At 35.7% G+C, this 21,433-nt stretch overlaps 2 protein-coding genes and 1 long non-coding RNA gene across 5 annotated transcripts; 2 read left to right on the top strand and 1 right to left on the bottom strand.

Moving 5' to 3' along the window:
• Positions 1–108: 108 nt before the first annotated feature.
• On the top strand, positions 109–2,314 carry LOC115964626. Its single transcript, XM_031083896.1, has 4 exons — positions 109–699; positions 819–1,050; positions 1,160–1,207; positions 1,809–2,314. The coding sequence occupies exons 1-4, from the start codon at positions 109–111 to the stop codon at positions 2,312–2,314; spliced, it is 1,377 nt and encodes a 458-aa protein (XP_030939756.1).
• A 1,144-nt stretch (positions 2,315–3,458) lies between these two features.
• LOC115965650 lies at positions 3,459–6,575 on the bottom strand. 3 transcript variants are annotated; one of them, XR_004086129.1, is made up of 4 exons: positions 6,025–6,550; positions 4,762–4,936; positions 4,089–4,249; positions 3,464–3,997 (listed from the first exon to the last, which is right to left on the bottom strand). It is a non-coding gene; the product is annotated as an uncharacterized LOC115965650 (long non-coding RNA). The 3 variants fall into 3 exon arrangements; XR_004086127.1 differs by having other exon boundaries at positions 3,459–3,997; positions 4,089–4,936; positions 6,025–6,575; XR_004086128.1 differs by lacking the exon at positions 4,762–4,936 and having other exon boundaries at positions 3,483–3,997; positions 6,025–6,538.
• Positions 6,576–10,350: 3,775 nt separating this feature from the next.
• Positions 10,351–20,416, top strand: LOC115965796 (surfeit locus protein 1). The gene is made up of 6 exons (XM_031085097.1): positions 10,351–10,726; positions 10,828–10,931; positions 13,877–14,115; positions 18,442–18,616; positions 18,695–18,978; positions 19,844–20,416. Exons 1-6 carry the CDS (start codon positions 10,552–10,554, stop codon positions 19,911–19,913), a joined length of 1,047 nt encoding a protein of 348 aa, XP_030940957.1. The 5' UTR covers positions 10,351–10,551; the 3' UTR covers positions 19,914–20,416.
• The last annotated feature ends 1,017 nt before the right edge of the window (positions 20,417–21,433 follow it).

Below are 21,433 nucleotides of genomic sequence, written 5' to 3'. Positions count from 1 at the left end.
TTGGTATTGATGCTTTGGTTTTTGTAGGGTTTAGGGTAGAATGGTCTCCCCCAATGATCCTTTCTGGACCTTCGATTTTGACGATACTTACTTTGACTTGATGATGACATGGAGAGTTCTGGATGCGATGATGATATGGATGTCAATGATTGTGATCATGACATGGATGTTAGTGACTGTGATGATGACATGGACACTGGTGCAGACACAGATTCAGACTATGACAGCAAGGAGGATGAGTTTTGGATTGTATTTCTACTTGTTGGCGAGATGGTGGCTTATTTCCAACGGCATTACGACAAGCGCCCAATGTGTACTATCATTTTGAGTGGGAAAGACTACATGGCTGAAGTGAGGAATGGCAATCCTACCAATTGTCATGACATGTTCCGCATGACATTGGACTTGTTCTATCATTTGGTGGATGAGCTGAAACAGCATGGGTACTTGAAGGAAGGGAAGGGGCGTGTGGACGTGCAGGAGGCTATTGTCATATTCTTGTACATTGTCGACCATAATACTCGGATGCGACTTGTGGGTGACAGATTCCAACATTCCACTAAAATTGTCAGCCGCAAGTTCCGTAGGGTATTGCGGGCTATCCACACTTATGGCCAACATTTAATCAAGCCCGATTCGAATGTGGTAGGCCTTCCAGAGCATATGCAGTCGAATAACAAATACTATCCTTGGTTTGAGGTAAATCATTTCATAATACAAGTTCTTTCAATGAGTATATTCACACATATTACTATTTTGTATTCCTTCATTCACATATAGAGATGTTGTTTACAAATAATTGGCTCTCTTCAATGTAGAGAAGCATAGGAGCTATTGATGGAACGCATATTAGTGCTTGGCCTCCAAGTGAGAAAACCCAACCTCACAGGAGTCGCAAGAGCTTGATTACAACCAACGTTATGTGCACATGCGACCATGATATGAAGTTTACATATGTCCACTTTGGTTGGGAGGGAAGTGCCCATGACTCAAAGGTCTTCAAAGAAGCTATTAAAGACCCGAAGCATGGATTCTCATGGCCACCGGAAGGTATATGTCTTCATGTTGTTGATCTATTATGTTCTGATCTAATTTTAAATTCTATTCATATTGTTATTCTGTCCTAATTTTTTCTGTGCTGAATTCTGTTCTGATCTAGTTCTGTTTGCTGATTTTTCATTATGTTCTGTTGTAATTCTGAATTCTGGTATGTTTTCTGTTATGTTCTAATCTAATTTTGAATTCTATTCATATTGTTGTTCTATGCTAAATTATGTTCTGTTATAGTTCTGAATTCTATTTGCTATTTGTTCATTCTGTTTTCTGTTCTAATTCTGCATTCTATTCTGTTCTGTTCTAATTCTGCATTATAATTCTCCATTCTGCATTATAATTCTGCATTCTACATTAAAATTCTGGGTTGTGCATTCTAATTCTGCATTCTGCATTCTGCATTAAAATTCTAGGTTGTGCATTCTAATTCTGCATTCTGCATTCTAATTCTGCATTCTGCATTAAAATTCTGCATTCTACATTATAATTCTGCATTCTGCATTAAAATTTTGCATTTTGCATTCTAATTATGCATTCTGTATTATAATTCTGCGCATTCTGCATTATAATTCTGCATTCTGCATAATGGAAAATAAAATGGAGCATCCAAATGGGAAATAAAATGGTGCACTAGCTGCTGCACTATGCACTGAGGACTTTAGCTGAACACCTTACTGTGTTGGCTTTTTATTCCTTTTGTCTTATTTTCCTTTATGTAGGTTCCTGTTACTAATTGAGATATGCTATTCTTGTAGGGTCCTATTACTTGGTTGATTCGGGGTACCCCATTGGGAAATCGTTTCTTCCACCACACAAGTCCACCCGATATCATGCTCAAGAATTCAGGAGGAGCAATAGGCAACCGACATCGGGGAAAGAGTTATTTAACTATAGACACTCTTCGTTGCGCATGGTAATTGAGAGGAGCTTTGGAGTCCTTAAGCCTCGCTTTCCCATCTTGAGTTGCATGGCAAACTATAAGGAATCTCGACAACGTTTGGTTGTTTCTGCATATTGTGCGTTACACAATATTATACGCATCAATAATCGTAGAGATGAAATGTTTAACTCATGGAAGAACCTTGACGTTAATAGAAATGATGTACAAGCTGGGAACAATGGGAATTCTCCTGAGTCAAGTGCAAGTGTTGAAAGGAGGCATGTGAGGGAGATGTCTGATGCAGCGAAGAGGGCAATGGGAGAGTTTAGGGATGATGTGACTACCCGCATATGGGAGGAGTACGCACGACGATGGGATTGATGGTGGGCACATATACGGATTCACCGCTTTTTGTTGGGACTTGTTATATAGAGTTATTACCTCCGCCTGTGACTTTTTGTGGCGACTTTTGTATAAAGTTAGGTATTGTGACTAGAAGTCCCTTTGATACATGATGCATTCTTTTTTCATTATGATGCATCTTTTTGTAAATTTACATTAACTATAACAATGGTTACATGTTATGGCTTAATGTCAATAACCCATTGACATTTCCGATGTAATTCCTTTTGGCAATGTAAAAATGGTGACCATGCTTATATGCAATTGATTATACTTCCTTTTTGCCTCATATGTATTGCAGCCTTTACATTTTCACTGCTACAAGCAAGTAGCAGCTAGTCCTCTGTTTCTGTGGCAGCTAGTGCACTATCTGCTGGACTGGTGTGGCAGCTACTACGATTAAAAAAATGGTGTTTTTCAGTGGATCACAGATTATACAACAAACTCTACTTTTGTTCTTATGGATCATCATTTACTGTGCTGCTTGAATTTTTTTTTTTTTTTTTGGAAGTGGGAACAATGGTTCTATCAAATTTTCAAACAAGAACAAAGATTCACTTATTTTATCTTGAAGTTTGCATTCAAGTCTGTGATCCACTATCAATTCTTATTGCAAAGTCACATATCACTGGTTTCAGAAGTATGGTACATTATTTGATGAAGAGAGATTATAGGATGGGAGCTTAAGTTTTAGCTACTTACATAATATGTTAGGGACAACACAATAGTCTATCTGATGTCCATTATAATATTCAAACAGTAAAAAGAAGGTAGGCCACGGTAGAAGAGGTGGTAAAAATTGATTATACTCAATACAATAGGGTTGTTCATTGTTTCTCTTTTCTGAAGGGCAGTTACTATTTTAATTTGTTTGCTTTTGATAAGATCACCTCAGAGTTTCAAGCAATTATACATTTGGCTGCAAAGAGATCTGGGAGCATTTTTTAAAGTTGGATCTCCTAAAAATAGTCTTTAACATGTTTTTAATTTTTTTTTTTTTTAATAAGAATTGATACCCTAAGTTTGATTTCTCCATTCTGCGCGAGTTCTGTGTTGCAGCTTGGGCTGCACTGGTGTGGCAGCTAGTGCACTAACAACACAACTGAATCATAAACAATAGAAATGGCAAAAAATAAGAATGCTACCATTACAAAACAGCAATGTTATATATAAGGTTACAATAAGTCTGTCATTCAACACATACGTTGCCAGGTCCAACACCTACACTAGAAGGCACTCCCAACACCTACTACATTTCCATGGCCAACCACATAATAGAATTTCATTATGCAAACCACTAATCCAAATTCAGAATCATGGCAGACACATTTGTCTTAATCCAACCTCCCTATTACCAAGTGAAAATATAAACAACACCACAACTGCCAACCATGACATAAGTAGAGCAATTTGATATTTACGTGCTCGCGCATTGGCCATACAAAGGGAAACCCTTGCTTTTTCAGCACTGTATTTTGCTACTCTTTCCCTGTGGAGTAGGTTTGCTATCATTGCACGAGCTTCCATCTCATTGTTTTTTGCCATAGCTGCCTCAGCCTCAAGCCTAGAAAATTCCGCAATGACAATCGGTGCTGTTTCAGCTCCACGCCTACATGGGATGCCATCCAACCACTTAAAGAACTTACAATGTTCGTCACTGCCCTGCATATTAAACAAGGCTGGTAAGTACATAAGCAGAGGAGCATAGCAACTTTAACCATGAAGGAACGATGATAGTAAGCGCAGTTGATACCTATAGGCTTCCAATGTCTACAGCCATAAAACCGTCTACCAAAATTATGGAGCTGCAAAGATGTCCGCAACACACACTAATCCATGTCATACACATGCCCTCTATAGTTGGAGTTATAGCTACTGGCACTTGCCTCCAACATTATGGTGAAACGTCCACCCCTACAAGGCATATTCACTGTCATTCAACACATAGCTAACCATACTAAAAAATTTCATCAAGTTGTATGCAGTAAGAGATGACACTAGTGCAGATTGTATTGACTACTTTGGTCAATGAAATCTTGATCTACTTTTGCTAAGCTCAACTAAATATTTGAGAGCCTAAAAGACATTTGAGTTTTTCTAATGTTGTAACTCATGATCTTAAGAACTATGTTAAACAATGTCAAGTGTTTTTCTCTGCATAATAGAATAAATTAACTAATTTACATGCGAAATCAGTACCAATATCTCCCACATTCCATGTTCCATTACCTACTTTGATGCCATTTACAGAATAGTTAGATAACTCTTCAAACCAATTTCTAGTATGTAGACCTGATTGCATACAAATAAATTTTTAATTTCAAACTTTTTTGCTATTACAGTAAACACCAAAGATAACACCCTTGTTTGAGATAAATAACCTCTCATTCCAATTTCAAGACAAAACAATTAAAAATTAAACAGACCTGCAAGCTGTGATTGGGATAGAAGAACTGCCAAAGCAGAGTTTGTTAATGTGAAAGGAATGTGTCTCTGTAATCCAGTGGCACAATTGTCCCTCCATTGGATGAACCTCAGAGACAACTTCAGGCACTCTTGTGAAGGACACACAAGACATGAACCCACTGGTGGACCAACTAGCTTCAATTTTTTTGATAGAACAATATGTTGATTGAGACGTTTATAATCATGCAGCAGAATGACGAATAGACTATAATAATTATATCCAGATAGAGAGAGAAAACAAAGATATCCAATCCTTGCACAACTCATTAGAAAGGTCTCAAGTCCCTAGGGAACTCGCAGTCTAGCACATTATAATTGAATCACGCCATTAACATATCTACTTTTATTTCCAAACTTCTGAGTTTAATGAATGGCAGAACATAAAGGGCTCAAACATCATTAATGTCCTGGCTACAAAGATATATCCCCAATAAAATTTCATTGACATATGGGAATTTATGGCAATTAGTTTTATATCAAAACTTGATAATGTAATTCTACTAATTCAGCTATTCTATGGACTTTGGTAATGTAAATCTGCTTGTTTAGCTATTGAGAATGACCCTCATTCACGCAACAGCTTCTCATTCCCTTTCAGTTACACCATATATATGATTCTGAATTCACCAATGTTAAAGTTATTAACAGCCTATGCCTAAAAATAAAAAAAATAAAAAATAAAAGAGTTAGAGATACATGATCTACAAAAAAAGTTGGTTGAAAAGTTTAACAGTACCCAATCTTGTCTATTCTAAATTAACTTTCAATAGTGTCTAATTTTCACAGGTACTCACCCAAAAAGTTCCTGTTTCTCAGGGCATAGTTCTATGTCAATTCACAGTGTGAGGAATTCAATTTAAAGTCCTTCAAATTATAACTATTCCAAACAGTGAGCAAGTAGAATATGCTGAATTTGCAATAGGATGAAAACATTGTGCAACTTGAACTTAAATTTATAGGGAATGCAACCAAAGGAAAATCTTACAATTTCTTAAAAAACAGAGAGAGTTTTTCTTTACCTTGTTTCAAAGATTCATATATATAGCCTAATATACTAACAGTTATCATCTTTTACCCAAACAAAACTCTCTGACCTCAGCAGACCCATGGATTATAGTTGAAAGCAAAGGGAAAACGTTAGGTAATAAGCAAAAGACAGAGGTCTCACAAATTTATGAAATATATAGACAAAATCATGAAAACGGTGAGAAATAAGACCGTACCAACAGAGGGCTCCCAAATTTCTCTTCAACAAACCCACAGTGTCGCGATGGGTTTACAAGTTAAAGGTGAGAAAGATGAGCTACGTGGGATACCTGGGTTGTGTTCAGAGTTAGGACTCTGGGATTCTGTCGTGTGGGTTTCTGGAGTTCGAGATGAGGGAGGGATCTAACGCAGTGGAGGCGGGGAAGTGAGGGGCGGAAACGCAACTGGCGGAGTGAGAGTTTGGAGAGCTGAAGATCGGAGGTGAGATCATGAGACGCTGCTGTGGTATTTTCCAACAAGAACCTTAAGCCAGGTCCAAATGCTGAGAGGAACTGGGGTATTTTCCAACCAGAGTTCACTCCGATTTATGATGCTGGGCTTTTGCGCACACAGGTTTGATATTTGTGTTTCATTTTGGGTTTTGTGAAGTTGGGGACAGTGTTTTGTTGTGGAAAGGGCGTGAAGAGGAGAGAGAGAGACAACGCGGGTAGGCTTGTAATCGTTCTGAACACAGAACACCTGATCTGCAAATTGATTTTTGTGGGACCCAGTGAGTGACATAAAGGTGAGTGTTTGAATTGAAATGTCCACTGAGATATTCCACCCAGAGTTATAAGAAATTGGAGTATCTTTTAGTGATGGGTGTTGAAAATTGAGTGATCATTTTTTTTAAACCAAACAAGCCCTTAGTTCTCTGCAAAGGACAGACCTCTTCCCACATAGAATCACCAAACACAAAAGGCGATAGTCTCATTGAGCCGATCTTTATTACCATCAAGGAAAATATAGTGGAGTTTTATAAGGATCTTTATTCAGAGTCAAGTATCTGTAGGCCCTTGCTGGATGGAACAGAATTTTCTGTTTTGGAAGACAAAATGTCTTGCTGGATGGAAAGATGTTTTTCAGAGGATGAGGTGTTTGAGGTGGTATCTAACATGAATCCCCTGTTGTATGTGCCTCCAAGGTGTGGGTTTGGTTCTAGACGGAGGCAGTGGATTTTTTCATGTATTTTCACATTTTATTTTTCTGTGCTTGTTATGGAGGCCCTCAGCCGGATGTTAGAGAGAGCTAGAATTTGAGACAGGGGGACCCTTTATCCCCTGATTATTATGGAGGCCCTCAGCCGGATGTTTGAGAGAGCTTGAATTGGCAACTTTGTTTCAGGTTTTCAGTGCGTGGAAATTCTAGGGGCTAGTTAGAGATCTCTCATCTTTTATTGGCAGATGATACTTTGATTTTTTGTGGAGTGAATCCAGAGCAAATTTGGCATTTGAAAGTAAAGTTTGTCTAGTTTCAAATTGTATATGGTTTAAAAATAAATTTGGGGAAATCTGAACTGGTTCTGGTTGGAGATGTACAGAATGTTGAAACTTTGGCTATAATTTTAAGATGTAAATTGGCATTGTTACCCATGACTTATTTAGGGCCTCCTTTATAATGTAGGAGCATAACCAAAAGTTATTTCAATATTTCATTTTAGATTTTCAGTGGATAATATTAGATTGTAACGTAGTTATTTGTTTAGTTTGGATTGAAATTTGAGTTTGGTTAGGATTAGTTGTTTATCATTATCCTTTGTTTAGGATTATCGGATTAGTATTTGAAATTTTTTAGGATTTGTTTAAGAGTGTTTATCCTTATCTTTGTGATTCCTGGAAGCTGCATATAAAGCTTCGAATGATTTCTTTTGTATGGACAGACTATTATTATTATTGAGATTATTGCAGAGATTGCATAGTGTTTGTTTAGAGGTGATTCCAAACACCTTAGGTGGGAAGCCTAAGGTTCTATGTTAGGACTAATCTAGGTGGGAAGCCTAGGTTGTCCTACATCAATTTGGTATCAAAGCTCAATTCGAGATACAAATTATTTTACAAATTTTTTTACAAACTATTGATGTGGTGAGTGATTATTGATAAATAAAAATGTGATATTAATGGTGGGCCTAAATGAAAACCAATAAGAGGTTGGCCATATCAACATTTTATAAAAATGTTGTAAAATAATTTGTGCCAGAGCATTACTCCTCTTAAAAATACTTAAAATATTTAATGCACCTAACAATGCATGTCACATCATGTTGGGCAGCTGAAAAAAAAAATCTAAATCTAATGGCTGAATTTTTTTTGCTTTTATTTAAAAATTAAAACCTTTGATCATTCCAATGTTAGCCACATGAGGGAATGCAGGTCACATCATGCTGGGCAATTGGAAAAAAAAAAAAAAAAAAAAAATCTGAATCTAATGGCTGAAATTTTTTTGCTTTTATTAAAAAATTAAAACCTTTCATCATTCCAATGCTAGCCACGTGAGGGACTTAGGAATTCAAAAGGAGTAACAAAAGAAAGAAAAAGAACACATAGCAGTAGTATTCAGCGAAAAAGAGGAATTATAGAGTGATCTCCATCAACGGAAAAAAGAAAGAGAAGAAGAAAAAAAAAAAAAAAAAAGAAAGAAGAAGAAGAAATAGCATATGACGAAGGCATGATCGGCGACTGTGTTGGCAACCTGTTGGCTGCTGCTTCAACTGGGCGCAAACCCTGTTTCGTTGTGTTCTTCTTCTCTCTTTTTTTTTTTCCTTACAAATCCCTTTGTTCAAGATTTGAAATTATCAGATCTCCTTCTGATCTTTGTTCTTCTTCGTGTTCTTTCATTTTTTCTAGATCTAATCATAACTTCATACTGGTGTATTGGCCAAAATTCACCAGAAAAGCTGGGAAAAAAAAAAAAAAGGAATCGTCCAAACCTCAAAAATTGGTCACGGTTCACAGAACCGAGCGGTCGGACAACGGTCCGTGCATGTTCCTACTTTTTTTGCATGAAACGATTCTTCACCCTAAACAGACCGTAAAGTTGAACGGTTCAACGTTTTTCCGGTCGGACCGTACGGTCTGGTTCGAGTTTCAAAACCTTGCGTGTAAGAACTCTAAAGCGACACTAGATAATGTAATTTTCTTTTTCTAATGATTGACAATCTTGCTCTCATTCTCCTTTCACTCTGATTTTAGTTAACTCTGTTTCTCCTTTACCTTTTTACTTACCTTTATTCTTTTGTTTGTTTTCAACTTATTACAAAAATTTCTATTGCTTTCTTATATGGTTGTGGTGCTATTGACTTGAGCAACATTTAGTGACATGAAAAGAGGCTAAGGGATTTGTTATAGGGACTAGGTTTTATTTTATTGGGCCAAATTCTAAAAATAGGACATTTTTTGAAAAGTTAAGATGGCCATGACCCTTGTAACTCTACCTCTATATTAGAAAAATTTTTACACCACTTTTATAAAAAATATAAAAATTTATCCAAAAAATTAATTATTTTTTCCATAAAATATTTATAAAAATAATTCTTAAACCAATGAGTTAATTGAAGAAAAATGAAATGTTAATAAACTATAAACATCTTAAACCAATGCCTTTTGAGTGGTTATTGCTAGTTTCCCTTTATTATATAGCTGCCACTCAGTTTTATTAGGTTCTAAATTTTAGATTTTTTAAGAGGCAAGATTTTACAAGTTGAGGGGGCCTGAGTGTAAATTTTTGTACAATTAAGGGGAAAATTAAAAAGTGAGGGGGCCATAGCTCTGCTAGTGACAAAATCAAAATATCCTTGTCCTCAATTAAAAATTTCAAGAAAAAAAAAAAAAAAAATCTTAATTCGTTACATAGGCCTTGATCTCATGAATCAATTTAACCAGCAAAAATTAACATCCAAAGATTTGCTACAATTCTATTTTTCTTTTTGTTATTTCTATCTATTAAATAGATTGACAAGTGCACAGATATTAAAAAAAAAAAAAAAAGTACAATCAACTCCAAAAAGAAAACCGATTACAAAATTTTCCAAATTAAGGAAAAAAAAAAAAAAAAAAGCCAATCAAAAGAAAACAACAGGTGGCCCTAATTGCTAAGTTATATAAACATTAAAAAATATTGTGAGAAAAAAAGAAATGTAGGAGCATCTGAATGCAGAAGCCGCATAGAGAAATGAATTCACGGCAAGTGCAAGCATAATCTGCTCCTCTCCATTTCGGCAACGTAAAGGGCTGTATACGCTATCCATTTCAAGCGCATCAGCTATGCTAACTAATTGCCTCTAAAAAAAAAATCTACATAACACAAAAAAAAAATAAAAAACCCCAACAAAGCTTTATCATCATATTCTTATGCATCTAAAACTAGTCTAAAACTCAATATCAGACACACAGAGATACGCACATGAGTAAGTCTTCAGAAACATCTATGAATGACCCATGAGAGGCGCCTCTGCTGAGTCTGCTCTGCTATATATATATATACTAAAACCCTAGTTAGTACTACTATATTTTTCTAGTCCCTATATTATATGGGCGGGCTTCAGAGGCAGGCCCATTTATGACATATGGGTTTTCTGTTAACTATGATCCGACCCGGTAAGGCCCATTAAATATGCCGAGTAATGAGTCCAAGGAAAGCCCTCCATAAACCCTCTCCTCAGAAAGAAGAGAAGAGAAGGGAAGAGAGGGAGTGAAGTGGAGAAATGAAGAAATGAGATCAAGTTGAAGATGGCCATTTCCAGAAAGCTTTGTGAGCTCAGTAGAAATGGTGGAACCCTTAAGAGGAAGTGGGTCCCACTACCAACACAGCCTCACAAACTATCTTCTTGCTTCTGTAGTAGTAGTAGTAGTAGTAGTAGCTCCACCATTTCGTCCATACCTGAAACCCAATCCCAAGATCACGGTATGTATGTATTTATATTGTCCATGTAGCTGTGTTTTCTTCTTGGGTTTAGAGTTGTTTTTATTAATTGAAGGCTTATTTGTTTTGTGGTTTTTATGTAGGGAATGAGAGTTCTAGGTCCAGATTGTCTAAATGGTTGCTATTCCTTCCTGGAGCTTTCACTTTTGGCCTTGGCACTTGGCAGATTTTAAGAAGGCAGGACAAGGTGATTAATTCTAATACATTCTCTATCTCTCTATTTTCCCTTTCCAAATTTGTAGACCCAGACCCAGACCCAGATATCCTAGCTTCAATTCTCTTGGATTATCTGATGGACGGTTCTGACAGGGGTCTACCGAGGGATGTGTCCAAAGGACCCATTATCAAAAAAAAAAAAATGTCTCTAGTCTTTTCTATTAATATGTTTTTTCCTGCCCATTAGTATGTATGTTATGTGGTGCTTGTTTTCCTTTTTCATTTTAAAAAATTTTGGATTTTTTTGGTTTTCCATATTTACAAATCGTCAGAAATGTGTTGGACACACAGCAGTTGGTGAAATGTTGCAGATTCATGAATTTTTTTTTTTTTTTTTCAAATTCGTAATTTTAAATGCCAGTTGCCTGATCAATACACATGACATGGCTATGTAAAGTGTTTTCTCTCAATTTACTTTATCAAAAAAATTATTTTAAAAAGAAGAAGAAAGAGATAAATACTAACATTTTGTTAGGACACACACTGTTCTTACGTACATATATAGGAGCAAATCAATGCTAACATTTTACTTATACCTTCAGCCTTGCACGTAGAAGATGGCAAGATGCTTTAGTAAATTCCGCACACTAATCATTGAATATGAACAGAGAGTGAATCAATGAAATCTAAGAATAGAAATTTACTCATTATTGCCTATGATCGGGACCACTCAAACAATGATCTTAAGAAGCCAGATTTCATCTCTAGAACAGTTGACTCCTTTTCATTAAACATTCACTTCCTTCTCCCTCCATACGGTCCACATTAAACAAAGGTGGTGCCATTATAAGTAAGAGAGCTTCTGTGTTTGCTAGACCAGCTACAAAAACCAAATAAATCATCTATCACTCTCTATGGCATCACCAGTCACCACTGTTCTCTGAACATAGGGGAAAAAAATGAGAGCCCTTAGCTTAGGAGCAACTTTGCAATGAAGAAGCAAATGGTCTACTTTTTCACAATTACGTTTGCAAATACAATATTGATTTACAAAGTGATACTCTTTTAGTTAGAATTTTCCCCAAGGCTGCTTTTAATGAAAAAAGCAACCCTCTCTGGTTCCTAAAACTAGAAGTCAGCACTTTTGTTTTTATTGAATTTTGAGCCAGTTTGGTAATGCTATAGCTTTGCAAAAGACATTGTGAAGGAGTTGCTGCAAAGATCTTTCTGTGGTGTCTTAAGGGGTTCTATAGGGATTAATTTTTCTCGGAGAAGCATTTGTTGCATTAAGGTGCCTTCAAATATTTCATTCTTTTGCATGAGCTGTGGCATTGGATAAAATCGTAATGTTTGATCATCTTCAAAACCATGATGTTGATTATTGATTGGTGTTGCATGTGTAAGAACAGGAATCCATTGATTACCTTTTACTCTTGTATAGTGGCAAGTGATATTTGGTCAGTTGTATTTTCAATGTTTGGAGTATCATTTTTTTTCATAGGTAATCAGAGAACTATTATTAATGAGAAAAAATGAAAAGTACAAGTTGTTCCTGATGATGAACAACAAGAAAGAGATGAAACAAACAGCAAAACAAAAGATAGGGAAATCAGAAAGATAATCTAAGGGAAAACATAAACTCTAAAAGAGAAAGAATCAGGGGATTTCAATTACTAAGCTGTTGACGAGGGGATTTCAACTTCAACAAATACCTAAAGTTTGGAATGCTTTCACATTATGTGTCTTCTAGACAATTTGGCAAGAGGGAAACAGATATATGGTTAGTTGTATTTTCAATATTTGGAGTATATTGGATCATGCAGAGGAGCTTAGTTCAATTACTAAGTTGTTGACAAGGGGATTTCAACTTCAACAAATATCTAAAGCTTGGAATGCTGTCACATTATGTGTCTTCTGGACAATTTGGCTAGAGTGAAACAGTATAACGTTTGTTTGTGTCAAGTGCCCAACACCTGATGTCAAACAATCCTTGCTAAGATGCCATGGTTCTCTTAGGCAATATCCAATGACCAATCCTGTTCCTTCTTAGAGTTTTAAATAGGTTGTGGTTGAGTTTGTGGTTTACATTGTGGAGAAGTCTTGTATTATATATTCTTTCTCTTGTTTAAAATAAAATTATTTTAACTTTCAAAAAAAGAGTTTCTGTGACTTTTCCACTAAAACATTGTTTGGTAAATATTTGCAGAGGCAGCAATATGTAACATGAATTATTTACTTAATGTTCAGTAAAATATATATTTAGAAGGCTTGTGAATGCTTGGTAGGATGAAAATAGATAGCATAAGATGTTTGGAGAAAAATTTAAAGCATTACCATAGGAATTTTGATGCAGAACAGAAGTAGAAAAATAGGAAATAAGGAGTGACAACAGGAACAACTCTTATGGATCCTTAAGAGTGGTTGGTAGAAGCATCGATATATATAGACTTAAATATATATATATATATATATATTTATTTTTATCTTTATTCTTTATTATTATTATACTTTTTATCAGTAAACGTCAATTTTATTCAAAGAAATATAAGTGCAGCACAGCCATAGTACACAGGCAGAGTACAAGGGCTGTCAAAAGTCATATGAAAGTACATAAATCCAAAAACTTTAGTATATTAGAGAACGAATGACTAATGCTTCAGCAGATTACTTACTTCAGCAGATTATGATATTTATGCCTAATGCTTTAGGAAGCTTCACCCTGCCTTTCACCTTTTGACCTTGCACATTGCATATATGCTTCTAAGCTTATGTGTGTCCTCACAACAAACAGTATTTTTTTTATTTTTTAGACAATATGATGGGTTGGCTCATTCTTATTGTGTCAAATTTATGTTTGTGACCATATCTGTATCCATGAGATTTAGTTAACAAAACCACCAAAAGCTTTGAGTCAAAGGACTAAGTTGATTTGAGTTAAGTGGACAATTATGTTTGACAATGTTTTATATGTTGCAGATAAAAATGTTGGAATATAGACAGAATAGATTGGAAATGGAACCTCTGATGCTTAACAATGTATCTCCATCAAATGGAAAATTGGATTCTCTGGAGTTCAGGAGGGTAAGATGCAAAGGAGTTTTTGATGAGAAAAGATCAGTCTATGTGGGCCCACGTTCAAGAAGCATTTCAGGAGTGACTGAAAACGGCTACTATGTAATCACACCCCTTTTGCCCATCCCCAACAACACTGAGAGGTATATGCAGCAGGAGTTTATTAGCTTCATTAGTCATTGTAACGTAACTTGCTACAATTTATCATACTTGCTCTCTTTCTTTGAAGTGTGTTATCCAATTAAGTTAAGTTGTTAGAGAGGGATTTTCTATATTTAAACTATGCTTGAGTTGTATTCTTTTTCTTTTACAATGTGTTAACCAATTAAGTTGTTAGAGGGGGATTGTCTATATTTAAACTATGTTTGAGTTATAATCCTTTTCTTTACAATAATTTCTCACATCTGATGTCCAAAGTGTTTCATGGAATAAATAAATAAATAACATTGTACTTTTTTTTATTTAATGATTTGACAATACAATGGGAGATAGGGATTTGAACCTTGGTTCTCCTAACAAAGGAGAGCAAGCTATGCCACTAAGCTACAAGGCTCTTGGCAATCATAACAATGTACTTATTGTATTAAGTTTTAGTTTTCTAAGTTTAGTTAATCTGGTTTATATTCACTGCATTTACTGGGTATACCAACATATTCAATCGTATGCCAATTCTTTCAGCATCATCATCTATTACTTTTGCAACTCAATCATGACTTAAATAGACAATTTGTATGTATTACAAGATATAAACTAATAAACATTATAACAAACAAAACTTCCAATATGACAATGCAGATTGGCATAGTAAGTTTCTGGTCAAAAAACCTAATGATGAACTCACAAAAGTTAAGCTTGCTTAAAAAAGAAACTATCCTGCACCCTATTGTAATATATCTATTAAGTTTTCTCATATTGGCTTGAAACCAAGCTCAAAGAAGCTGTTATATTCCACTAGCATCTTCACACGCACTATGCATGTGTACACAGTTTTTTTTTTTTAATAAAAAATATAATATTATTAAGTCTTAATCACAAGTAGTTATAGTTTATGTATAAAACATGTGTCCTGATTTTGTGGAAGTTAAATTTTTTACATTTACTTTTTTATTTGTTTTATTCTATCTTTTTATTTTAAGAATGTGGCTTTTTAATGTGTGCAGAGTATATTTGGGGCTTGTTAGTGGGAGTAGAATTTCATGGACAGTTTTTAATTTCTCAATTTACCTGTATGTCCTTAATATGGTTATTTTTTGGAAGAATACAAAAATGGACACTAAAGCGTTCTATTCCAACTATATATATATATATATATATATGACCTTAGAGAAACAAGGGGGGAAAAGGGATTACTACCTGACTAGTATTTAAAAAAAAAAAAGAGAGAAACTAAATTGAAATAGCAATTAATGCTATTGTGTCCAAATTGTTGGTCCCGTATTCCATTTTGGGATGTCCCAAAAGTTTGTCCTCTCTGAAAAGTTAATAGATAAATTTCCTAACTTATCCTTTATTTGAAAAGTAAATGCCATTCTTTCACTTAAGTTTGGATTAATGAGGGTAGTTTTGGTAATTTGTAAGACAACATTAAAGAGGCGTTCCCTCAAAAAATTTGATTTTCTAAACAAGACCAGCAATATGGTTGGGGCAGTTTGGGGTTGAGGAGACAAGGCTTTGGAGGAGGATGATAGCTATGAAATTTGAGAAAAGAGGGAGGGGGGGGGGGTGACAGACTTCCCAGTTAGGTAGGGATTCACATGGTTTGTGGTCTTTGGAAAACATTAGAATGGGTTGGGAAACCTTTAGTCATTGTACTGGGTTTGTGAATGGGGTGGAGAATTGGGTGCGATTTTGGCATGACTGTTGGTGTGGTGACCATCCACTTAAAGCGGTCTTCCCGGTTTTGTATGAGAACTTGGGATGTGAGGTTCCTTCATGAGGCTTTTGTAGAGTTATCTTTGGTGAGGCAGGGTGTGGGGGAGAGGAGTTGGGATGTGAGGTTCCTTCGTGATTTTAATGATTGGTAGGTGGCATTAGTAATGGAGTTTCTTGAAATTTTGGAGACTAACACCCTTCAACTAAGAGTGGGGAATGTATGAGGTGGAAGTTGAAAAAGAATGGGGACTTCCATATCTGTTCTTATTATAATAAGCTTAGAGGTTCTTATTCTGTCATCATCCCATGGAAAGACATTTAGGGGGTTAAGGCACCTAGATGGGTTTCCTTCTTTGTTTGGATTGCAACATGGGGAAAAATACTCACTGGTGATAATTTGAGAAGAAGAGGATTTTCTATTGTAGATTGGTGTTATATGTGTCGGTATATTGGGGAGATTGTGGATCATCTAATGATTCACGGCAAGAGGGCTTATCTATCGTGGAGCTTTGTTGTTAGAACATTTGCAGTCTCTTGGGTTTTACAAGGAAGGGTGATAGACCTGCTATTTGGATGGAGGAATTGGTTGGGGAAGTACTTGTCTAATATTTGGAATTTGACAGCATTGTGTTTGATGTGGTGCATTTGGAGGGAGTGTAATAATTGTACATTTGAAGATGTGGAGAGTTTGGGGAATCAACTCCTTGCCTCGTTTATGGGCTCTCTGTTCCATTGGTCTCGGCCTTGGGGACTCACATCTAGTGATTCCCTTCCGATGTTTATAGATTTGCTTCTTCCTTGTTCATAATTTTTTTTTTTGGGAAATTACACTTTGTCCACCTGTGGTTTGCTAGAAAAACACTTTACCTACCTGTGGTTTAAAAAATGGCACTTTACCCACATATGGTCCTATCTGTTAACAGTTTATTGCCCACCTGTGGCCTTGCCGTTACTCTAACACAATTTAACTTAAAAACATATTAGCAAGTGAATCAAACACACTGAAAAGCCAATATCATTACTGAAAAGCTTTGAGCACTTTGAAGTTTCTGTTGTACAAAGAGAAGCTAACATAGTAGCTTCATATGTCATATGTATTCTAGTTAATCTTTGATTGAATTTTTTTATGTGAACTATTGGACAGAGCAGTTCCAATATAAAAAGCTCCGATTCATATTCAATCTTTAAAAGATTCTCTACAAATTCATATTCAATTTTTTTTATGTGAATTTTTTTTTAAGCGTTGATTTTAAACAAAGTCCTTCTCATTTCCTTTACCTTCTCTTCCTTTATCTAACCCCACCTAAACCAAGTTCTCTGGTTTTAGAACTTACCCACATAACGAAACCCAAAAAACTAATTTTTAAACCCCAACATTTTTAATTTTATACCCAGGATTCTTGGGGTTTCTTTCTTTTCCCTTAATTTTGAGGTCTGTTTTCTCTTTTGTTTATCTAATTGTTGGTATTCACAGTTTGATTTCTCTGTAGGAAACTTTCTCTTCTTCTGGGTATTTCCCAGATCTGGGTTCGTGTCCTAACTTCTGCTTTTATCAATATCCTTTGAGTTGTCCTCATTCTCTTTTGATTTCTTCATCATCACAGTTGGACTATAATTTAGTTTTTTCTTTTCCACTTTCTTTGCCTTTCTTTCCTAACAGTTTCCAGAGCTTGAATCAGGCTTCCCAAGCATGTATCAGCTTCACCTTCCTCAGTCTTGGGCATCAATTTCTGCAATTTCTAACACAGAATTCAATAGAAACAACATGGAAAATTACCATCAATTTCTTCAATTTAAAAAAAAAAAAAAAAAATTAAAAACCCTAGGTTAGAGAACATACTTGGAATTTCACTCCAGAGGGGTATTCCTCAAACTCTGTCACAAGGGTTTTGATCAGAATGGTAATCGAAAGTGATTATGGAAATTTCACTTGATGATCTTCATGGAGTGGCTGAATCCGACGAGAGAGAGTGAAGAGTGTGGCATTGGGTTTCTTTCTCTTGGTTTTAGTGTGTTTGATTCACTTTCTGAAATGTTTTTAAGTTAAATTGTGTTAGAGTAACGGCAAGGCCACAGGTGGGTAACGGACTGTTAACAAATAGGACCACAGGTGGGTAAAGTGCCATTTTTTAAACCATAGTGGGCAAAGTGTAATTTCCCTTCTTCTTTTTTTTCCTTTTTATTGTACATCTTTGCTTCTTTGTGATCTTTTCTCATGAAGTGGTCTTTTTTCATTGACATTGAACATATAAAAGATATATGGGATGGAGGTAGTAAAATATTTCTTGACATTGAACATATGTTAGATGCACCTATCATAGTGATATGTGTTCCCACTGGTGATCAAAACAATCCAGTTAAAAGGGCTCTTGGATATTATTGATGTATCAAATATTGGCTCAAACAATTTGAAATAACTTGTTGGCTTAGAATGTATCCTAGATTTGGGAGTTTTCTCAACAAGCAGTGTTTTGTACCATGAAAAATTAAAGTAGGGTTCTACTGTCTTGGAGAGGAAAATTTTCAAGGTTTTATTGTCTTGACTGATTGATGGTTTGTTGTATCAGCTAAAAGTATATTGAAAATTTTTCTTCCAGCATGCAGTCGCCAATTTTGGTTAACAGAGGATGGGTTCCTCGTAGTTGGAAAGAAAAGTCTTTGGAAGATTTACAATCCAGCGAACTTCCTTCCAGTACAGCAACCCCATCTGTCAAAGATAGCGAAAGCAGCTCTTGGTGGAGGATTTGGTCTAAGAAGCCCAAAAATATTGAGGTTTGTTTTGGTAGTTACTTGATGCCTTGTTCAGGTGGGGCATATCAAAGATACAATCTAAATTTTTGCAACTTACAGGTCAATGCCCCTGCTGTCATTCCTTCAGAAGTTGTTGGAGTAGTTCGTGGGAGTGAGAAGCCTAGCATATTTGTTCCAGCAAATGATCCAAGCTCCTGTCAGTGGTTCTATGTTGATGTTCCTGCATTGGCTCGTGCTGCTGGACTTCCTGAGAATACTATCTACATTGAAGACATAAACGAAAATATCAATCCAAGTAACCCATACCCGATTCCAAAAGATGCTAATACCTTGATTCGCAGCTCAGTAATGCCACAGGACCATCTTAATTATACGTTCACATGGTATGCTTTTGCATCTTTAGATACACCAAATTTCGGATGCACTTGCAATCCCCTTCTGAAAATACTGGTTTGCTGTTACTGCATTCATAATCATTCTTTATTCATTTAAGCCTTGATCTCAGTTTATATTGTTCATGATTGTTCCAAGAATGGAAGGAGTTCATCTTCCAATTGTCATGTTTGTTTACCATTTTGTGGACCTATATATAGGCCAGCAGTGCCACTATGATATTTCCCTGGTCAATTGGGAAATAATCAAATTAATTTGATTGGTTAATTTTAACATATAATGAAAACTGGTCAACAAATTGTTAGTGAAAAGAACAATCTGTTCTGTGAAAGGTTCATACTAAGTTATGCTAGTTGCATGTTAAGCAGCTACCAACTTACCATAAACTTCTCAAAGCCATAGACGATTCAAAGCTTTCATGTACTTATTCTGGAAAGGGTAAAATGCTTACTCCATTCTGGATATAATCTATATTTAAAGATGGCATAATTTAGATATTTGTTTTAAGTTCTATGGAAACATCTTTATGTAAAGCAGAATTTAGTGTTACTTCAAACATCGTTTCTGTTAATCAAACTATCAAAATGTTTTGATCACTGTAAATCAATGAAAGAAAAACATGCTTGTGGGTTTTGGTTGATGTGGGAGGCACAAATCCCAAAATGTATTTTAGCATGCTATTGCACTCTTCTACGTGATAGTTGTTAATAATATAATATGTTGAAGATATGAAATCCACACATATTTCCTCAAGCAACAGGCCAACAGAATTATAAGATAAATTCTCTCACAAGGTTGAGAAATTCTGGGACATACTACACTACCTTTTCTGATGTCATGTTTTATTCTGCTCAGGTACTCTCTATCTGCTGCTGTCACGTTTATGGCTTACAAAAGATTAAGGCCCAAAAAGAGTCGGAGATAGCATTTTCTCATCAGTGGTAACTTTTACCAATCATTGTTCTTCCTCTAGATCTCATCCATGAATTTGATTTAGGAGAACATGGGAAGTTAAATCCACTTCCCATCAATACTGTCCTTTTGAAGAATTTTACTGTCTTCATCAAAATCAGCAAAATTTTAACTGTTGACAATATTTATCTTTTCATAAGGTCTTAGTTGACAGGAAAATGTTTTGTGGATCAGCTGCTTTCATCATTAAATAAGCTTACATGAGGGCAGTCAAGTCGATGGAAAATAATGTTTTATTTTCTGTTTTGATATAGTGAAAAGTCTCTCTTACAAATCTTGCATAGAAGCTGTTTCTCTCTACCTTTTCTTTGTTTGGTGTGACATGATGTACTTTCCAGTTTAACAGAGGATTCCATTGGCCCTATATAGAGATAAATTGTGATTAAAGGAGTCTAACAATATGGAATTAGACTTCATTGGGTGGAAAGGTGTACAATTATGAAGTTAGCTCATGAAGTTATGTTGTACCTCTCTCTCTCTCTCTCTCTCTCTCTGTGTACAGTAATCATCTATATCACCTTGTAGCTCAATTGGCACCACTTGGTGACTTCAATAAAGTAAAGCTACTACATCCATAACAATTTCACAACAAATCCTAGGTTGCAAGCTGATATTGGTGGATAAAAAAAAGTGATGTCAGTAGTGGTCCTATATTATAACCAATAAAAATTTGCTACTTAGGATTTTTTTTTTTTTTTTTTAAGTTGTGAAAATATTGTGCACATAGCATTACACTTTCAACAAAAATATCCAAGTTTCAAATGTCTCCAACTCATTGTAAATAGCAAAACATGTTTTGAATTTAAAAAGTGGAGAAGAGAGGAAGAAATGTGGGATGGGAGAGGGGTGTGTTTTGAAATTGATTATCCTTTCTAAAAGCTGAGAAGGATTACATACAAAGAAGGCCAGCATGAACCACTTAGCACATTCTCGGTAGAGTGAATAGATTTTGCCTCTTTTAAGTGGCACAAGGGGGTGGAGCTGAGGTCTAGATTGTTGTAGCTCCATTTCGTGTGATAGTCCCTGCCCTGCAATGATCAAAGTATAAGTAATGTTGAGCAATTTTGGAAAAAATTGTGGAGTGAGTGGGTTAGTAACAAAAACTTAATGTAAATTGGTAAAGTGGACAATATATACTCTCAAACCCGAACTGTGAATAATGGGGGCCTGAAACGGTCACACTCGCTTTTTTGAATTGTCGCCTTGGAGGACTGGTGTTTCAGTTGTCCACAATGTTGTGGTAAATAACTTGTTGAACCGTCTTCATGAACTTGATATTGAAGCTTTTTATGCCATCGCTTGGATCCTCTGGTGTTTGGGAAATTAGGCCGAAGTTGAATAACAAAGACCATGTCCAAATAGACTTGGTTGAGATTTTGTTGCTTATGCCATGGAATACATGGAAATTACACTCATCTGTTAAGTTCGTTGACCTAAGAATCTAGAGCATTGATCTTGCAATATTTGCAAAAG

The sequence above is a fragment of the Quercus lobata genome, chromosome 10 (assembly GCF_001633185.2).
Source record: "Quercus lobata isolate SW786 chromosome 10, ValleyOak3.0 Primary Assembly, whole genome shotgun sequence".
Taxonomy (NCBI): Eukaryota; Viridiplantae; Streptophyta; class Magnoliopsida; order Fagales; family Fagaceae; genus Quercus; species Quercus lobata.
This window is presented reverse-complemented; position numbering and strand designations above follow the sequence as displayed.